Genomic DNA, 7,265 nt, shown 5'->3' with positions numbered 1-7,265 from the left:
GCCACCTGATGCGAAGAGCTGACTCATTGGAAAAGACTCTGATGCTGGGAGGGATTGGGGGCAGGAGGAGAAGGGGACGACAGAGGATGAGATGGCTGGATGGCATCACTGACTCGATGGACGTGAGTCTCAGTGAACTCTGGGAGTTGGTGATGGACAGGGAGGCCTGGCGTGCTGCAGTTCATGGGGTTGCAAAGAGTCGGACACGACTGAGTGACTGAACTGAACTGAACTGAGTGCAATAGTGTATTTCATGATGAACTTGCCATTGCTAGTAGGGTGATATACTTTTTTCCATTTAAATTTTAATTTGAGAAAATTGTAAATTCACATACACTTGTAAGAAGGAACAGAGTGATCCTGTGTATCCTTTATGCAGTTTTCCTTGGTGGTAAACATCTTGCAAAAATATAGTACAGAATCACAACCTGGATATTAACATTGATACAATCCACTGATGTTCAGATTTCTCTAGTTTCATTAGAACTCCTTTGCATCTGCATGTATGTAGCGTGTGTAGATGTGTGTGTGTATTTAGTTCTGGGCAGTTTTATTGCATATTGTCTCATGTAGCTACCACTGCACTGTCTGTCAACACAAGAATCCTTCACATTATCTTTTTTAGAACACACCTACTTCCCTTATGGTTCAGTGGTAAAGAAGCCTCTTGCAGCCCCGGAAATGCAGGTTTGATCCGATCCCTAAGTCGGGAGGATTCCCTGGAGAAGGAAATGGCAACCCACTCCAGTGTTCTTGTCTGGAGAATCCCATGGACAGGGGAACCTGGCGGGCTACAGTCCTTGGGGTTGCAAAAGAGTGAGATACAACTGAGTGACTAAAGAACAACAACATTATCTCTCTAATACCTTGTTCCTTTCCCCTCCCATCCTAACCCTTGACAATCACTCATCTGTTCTTTATGTAATCTTACAATTTTAAGAGTGTCATAAGTGGATCATTTAAGGTAACTTCAGTATGTTAGTGCCTAAGTCTGCTATTTGATTATTTTTGTTTGTTTCCTGTTTCCTGTGCCTCTGTTTCTCTTCACTTGTTTCTCATGGGTTAACTTAACAAGTTTTAGAATTCAGTCTTGATTTATTTATAGTGTGTGTGAGTGTATTTCTCTGTGTACTTTTCTTAGAGAGTGCTCTGGGTATTAAAATATACGTAAGTGACTTGTCTGTTTACTGGTATCAACATTTTACCACATCAAGTGAAACGTGGAAACTTTGCTTTCATTTACATCCCTCACTTTCCCCACTTCTAAATATCATTGTCATGAGTATCAGATGACGTTACAGTTTTTGTTTCCTTCATCAGATATTACTTGTAAGCCGCAAAGAGGAGAGTTTATTGTGTGTAGTCACGAATATGCTTTATTTGTTATTCTTTCCTGATGTTATCATTTCATTCGTCTAAAGAATTTTCTTAAGCCATTCTTTAAGGAGAGGGCCACAGATTTCAAAGTGTTTTAGTTTAGTTTTTTAACTAAATTTTTTTTGGACTGTGTCACATGGCATGTATGATCTTAGTTCCCCGACCAGAAATTGAGCCCACACCACTTGCAGGGGAAACATTGAAGAGCTGAGTCTTAAGTACTCAGCTGCCAGGGAAGTCTGCGTATTTATTATGTCTAATACGCAGTTTGGATGTTTTTAGCCACGATTTTTAAAAATAGCTCTTTCAGCTCCATTCTCTTTTTTCTCTTCTTGTGGGATTCCAGTGGTACAAATGTTGGACCAATTGTTATTGTCCCAAAGGTTTCTTAGACTGTTGATTTTTTTGTTTGTTTGTTTATTTTCCCTGGTGTTCAGATTGGGTAAATTTTACTGCTATATCCCCTAGTTTACTGATTCTGTCTGTCACCTCTACGATTGAGTCTGTCCAGTTAACTCAGATTTGTTACTGTATTTTCTTTTCTTCCTTCCTTTCCTCACTGCTTGCCTCCCTCCCTTCCTTCTCTCCTTCCTTTGTCTCCTCACCCTTTTTTTTGGCTGAGATTTGTTGTTTCAAGAGAACTTGTAGTTGCTTGTTGTATCATGGCTGCTTTAAAATTCTTGTTAGATAATTTCAACATCTCAGAGTTAGTGTCACTTGAATGGTCTGGTTCCCAACATGACAAGTGATTTTTTTTTATTAGTGTCTTGGACACTTTGGCTTTATATTGGGAGTCTTCGAATCTGTCTTATATCTTCTATTTTAGCAGGTTAGTCACTCTGTTTAGGTTTAGCATTAAGATCTTGTGGTGGGAGCTTCTTTTCCAATCTCAGGCCTTTGGGGAAAGTGGAACTCTTCCCCTGTCTGCTTAATGTAAGCGGTGTTTGGTGAATCCCTCTTGCTGGGCTCCTAGTGTCATCTGGGGTTATCCATGGGGGTTCCTCTTCAATTTGTGGAAGGAATAAGCCTATCTAAGTTGCTTTTTATTGCTGGGTTATGGGTTGAGAAAATGCTGGGCTGACTGGCCTTCTTTTGTTGGGTCGGAGGTAATGAGACATCCATCCTATAGTCTCGGAGGCCCTAAGAGTCAGCGTTCCTCCTTACACCTTTCATATTTCTCCTGCGGTTTTCTTTGGGACTGTTTACTGGGTTTGTTAGTGGGAAGGAGAGGGAGAAATTAGTCTACACCAACTTTTAAACATTTGGTGTGTTAATTTTTTAAACTCTAAATTTCCTTAGTTTTAAAGAGAGGATAGCAATAGTAAACTTTCAAAGCTTTCGTATTATCAGATAAACTAGTGAGATACTCCCTGAGACATAATATATACTCTGTAGATAATGGTGCTATAGCTGATTGCCAGGTTGCTTATTGCATTATTGTTTTTAAGAACAAACTGAAACACTAATGAGTCACTGTGTAGGATTATTTAAATAAGTTATCATCAATACAATAGAATTTAGCTAATGAAAGTGAAAGTAATAAATGGGATGTGAAAAGATGCCCCAGATGTTTTGTTAAGTGAAAATATAGTTGTAAAATCGCATGATTTTTTTGGTATAAATATTTATAGGTATCTATGTACATGTAAGTCATATATATTTGTCTTGTCTATTGTAATTAAATATTCAGAACTGTAGTTTCAAAATATTCTGAATGTAACAATTTGTGGAAAATACCTCTGGATAATGGGCTAGGGGAGAAGGTAACATGCACTGTTGCATTATATACCTCTTTATTGTCATAATATTTTTTGATAAGAAGTAGTTTTATCTTTTATTAAAAAGAGAATGAATAAAAACATGAAAACCTTCAATTTGGCGCTATATATGTACACACAGATATATATATATAGCTTTAATAAGTAGTTGAAGAATGTTAAAAGAATGCCCATTAGTTACAAGAATACTCTGAAATTTCTTTAAATATGTTTAGTTTTCTCTGAGTAAAATTGGCTTTAACAAATCCTTCTGATACTTCTTTTATGACTTTATGATTGATGAAGTATATTCTTTATTACCTTAAAATTATGTGAATGTGAAGAATTTTTAAGCATCACTTTTATTTTCTGTTCCTTGCTTTGAGTATTTCAATGAGCTGTCTAGAATGCCAAAGTTTAGGTGACAAAGTTAGAGGGAAGATGCAAGTGTGATATGATTGGATATTTAAAGACTAATAACAGATTTCTATATGGTTGCTCTTTATAATCTAAATTCCTTTAAGGCCAAAAGATATGTAGTTTTTCATTTGCATATTCTTAAAAGCATTTCTTGCATATGATTAGAACTTGTTTCAGTGAATTTGCTATAGAAATGAGAGTCCCTTCTAGATATATCAAGTAGAATGGGACTTAAAATAGGGAGTTAATTACAGTAGTACTAGAGACACCAAAGTGAGGGAATTAGTCAGAAATCTGGAGCTGCTGCATACCCGGGCTGGAACTTAGGACCATGTTTGTAGGTGAGCTGCTTTCTGTAGATGCCGCTTCTGCCACTGAGCAAGTGCTGCGCCTGCTCCTGTTGCTGTCAAACCACCACTGCCATTGCCCAGTAGCACCTACCTGTTCCTACTTCTAGAGAAGAAAGAAAGTAGAATGTCTTTCTTCCATTTGCCTTCTGTTGTCTCCCAAGTCCTTTCATTACTGGAAACTGATGGTAGCACAGCTGTCAAATGAGTCTTGGAAATTTAATTTTTAGGTTTTTATCAGTAATACAAAGGACTCTTAGAAGGGATAGTGAGACTTATAACCAAGAGATAAAAGACTAGCACAGTGCTAAAAATTGTTAAGACAAGAGTCTTATCTTTTTAGTCTTTGTAATGTCAGTGACTACCTCAGCCTGTAACATAATAACCTCTCACAAACTTTTATTAAATCTTTGTTTTTTCAGGGTTATTTACAGATACAGAAATATATGTGAGAATAAGGTTTAGTTTTTTCTTGCATATACAAAAAATTAGATATTTTCAATATTTCAAAGTTTAATTAAAATCTACAAAGAGGCCAGTTTTAATCACCTTTGGTCTTTAGCACCCAACATAGTAACTAGCACATATTTAATACTTTAAATTATTATTAGATATACTTTACTCATAAAATGTGGTATTAGAATGAACTCGTTGGTAGTTTGGTGGTATATTAGTTTTTTAAAAATACTATTTAAGTTCACATTTTATCTTCTTTCTCTTATAGCATCAAACACTTGGCTTGTTCCAGAAACTAAAGGAGCTATTGTTCAAGGGGGATATGGCCATACCAGTGTGTATGATGAAATAACAAAGTCCATTTATGTTCATGGAGGCTATAAAGCATTGCCAGGCAACAAATATGGATTGGTAGATGACCTTTATAAATATGAAGTTAACCCAAAGACTTGGTGAGTAGATTGGGCTGAAGTATGATGGGAAAATTGGGCACTGTTCTATTTTATATTTGTATAATAGCGGTGTGTATTAAATGTTTTCAGGGAGGTATTCTTGACTTTTTTCCCATCTTAATTTCGACTAATGATAGTCTGTTATGTAGCAGAGGCACTACATAATGCATTTTCTCTGTAGCCATCTTTACTGTAAATGACTGACTTTGCAGTGTTTTCCAGTCCTGTAGACAGTCTTGTTCTGTATAAATCACTCATAAGTGCTGATACTGTGTGCAGTTCAGAAGAGCAGTTTTCTTACCAATATATCTTTGAGTTTTGACATTATCTGTACTGGGATTTGTTCTTCTTTACACTCATATTTTATTGTCAGTTGTAAATTTTGAAAGCATTTGTTCAGTTTCATCATCTAATTTCCTGTGAAATACAAAGCTGTAACATGTAGGTAAATTTTCTTTTATTGTTGTTATAAATAATACTACAATGTACATCTTGAACCAGTCATTTTACATAAGCAAGAGTTTCCCTAGGGTGCATCTCTAGAAGTGAAATTGCTGTATCTGAGGATATTCACATCCTCAACTGTAGGACACATTTAGCAAGCCTAATTGCTTTTTGAGTCACTGTGATAACGTACCACTTCCTCCAGCAGGGTATAAGTGTCCTTGTTTCTTCTTAGTCTCATCAATACTTAATAATTATGAGGATATTTTCCTTTTGCCAGTGCAATGGATGTGAATGGTATCCTACTGATATTTTAATGTGCATATCCTGATTGATATAGTGAATAAGCATATTTTTATGCGTTCATTTGCACTTGTGTTTTTTGTTTAGCGAATTGTTTATTCACAGCCATAATTTTTTCTTATGTTTCAAATGTTATTTTTTCATTTATTGATTTTTCTATGTATATGAGTTTTATTGACCAATATGCTACTTTTATTTAAAGTTTTTATTATATTTGGAAAATTTTCAGCAATTATTTCTTTTTAAAAGTTTTAGTTGAAGTATCATTGATTTAAGTGGTGTGTTAGTTTTAAGTGTACAGCAAAGTGAAGCATATATTCACTCTTTTTTTAGATTCTTTTTGTTGTACTCATTTTCTTTTCTAAGATCTGGAAAGAGACCAGTGTTTTGTTCTAAGATACTAAACATTCTTTTAAACTTACATGAAGTTAACTATATGTTTAAATGAAATACAGTTTTCCACTGAATTGTGATTTGTTCTGTGCCCTTCACTTTCACACATATATTCTGATTTTTACTTTACTTGGAAAAAAAAGGAAGACAGAATTAAAGAAAATGAAAGACTTTTCCTTTGAATAGCTTTGCTAATTAAATTTTTTTTTTTTAGTTTAAATAAAATGCAGTATTATATTTTAGTAGAAAGGCTACTTTGCTGAACTTTTAGAAGATGTGTATTTGGAGAAATTATTTTTCAGTGGTGAAGTTAATTATTCTGGACTATAATTTCCACTTAGAAAAATTAGAAATTACCTCTTTTTAAGGCATGAGAGGACTATAAAGACAGTAAGAATATGTTGGTCAAGATTTAGGAGAGGTAAATGACAAAGGAGGTATGACTGGCATTTTGTACAACTGTTGTTCTGGAAACAATTGTGAGTCCTGAAAGCTTCCTGAGAAACTGAGCAGAACTTTTGTCAATCAATATGGAGGACCAAGTTGTATTTCTAGGTGTGCCAAGGAAGAGAGGTTTTTATTAATGATGTAGTCTGCTCCCTGAAGTTCTAAACCTAAGAGTGAGGATAGGCTTATCTTTGAAACATCATGCTCTTTGATTGGATTATGGTGATCTGCCCATGGCCTAAATTGGTGACAGAGAAAAGTAAATCCTCTCTTGAGTAAAATAGTATCATACAGAGGGTCAAATTAGTTCATTTACAATATATGTTGCAAAACAAAAAATAGTAAGTCTTAGAAAAAGAAAAGCCATGAAAAAAACCCAGCCATTTGAAATATACCAATAGGATAATGGTGGTTTCCTAAAGAAATTATAAAATAATTAGGATTTTATGATCGAGGAATTACAGGTAGGAAAATATTGACAGACAACTGGAAACTTATACTAACTTGATTACTAAATAATCAAGTAGAAATTATAGAATTGGAAAATTGATTATTAACAAATTCTAGTCAAGGCTATGGTTTTTCCTGTGGTCATGTATGGATGTGAGAGTTGGACCGTGAAGAAGGCTGAGTGCCGAAGAATTGATGCTTTTGAGCTGTGGTGTTGGAGAAGACTCTTGAGAGTCCCTTGGACTGCAAGGAGGTCCATCCAGTCTATTCTGAAGGAGATCAGCCCTGGGATTTCTTTGGAAGGAATGATGCTAAAGCTGAAACTCCAGTACTTTTTGCGAAGAGCTGACTCATTGGAAAAGACTCTGATGCTGGGAGGGATTGGGGGCAGGAGGAGAAGGGGACAACAGAGGATGAGA

General features: G+C 35.4%; 1 protein-coding gene across 2 annotated transcripts in view; it reads left to right on the top strand.

Moving 5' to 3' along the window:
• Nucleotides 1-7,265, top strand: part of ATRNL1 (attractin-like 1) — a 779,810-nt gene that overhangs the window by 70,024 nt on the left and 702,521 nt on the right. For both annotated transcript variants that reach the window (XM_010859292.1, XM_010859293.1), the window contains exon 9: nt 4,626-4,809. In XM_010859292.1, the coding sequence (XP_010857594.1) occupies nt 4,626-4,809 (184 nt within the window). The remainder of the gene's footprint in view (nt 1-4,625; nt 4,810-7,265) is intronic.

The sequence above is a fragment of the Bison bison genome, unplaced genomic scaffold (genome assembly GCF_000754665.1).
Source record: "Bison bison bison isolate TAMUID 2011002044 unplaced genomic scaffold, Bison_UMD1.0 scf7180017864456, whole genome shotgun sequence".
NCBI lineage: Eukaryota > Metazoa > Chordata > Mammalia > Artiodactyla > Bovidae > Bison > Bison bison.
The sequence above is the reverse complement of the archived record's forward strand: the minus strand, read 5'-3'. Positions and strand labels throughout refer to the sequence as shown.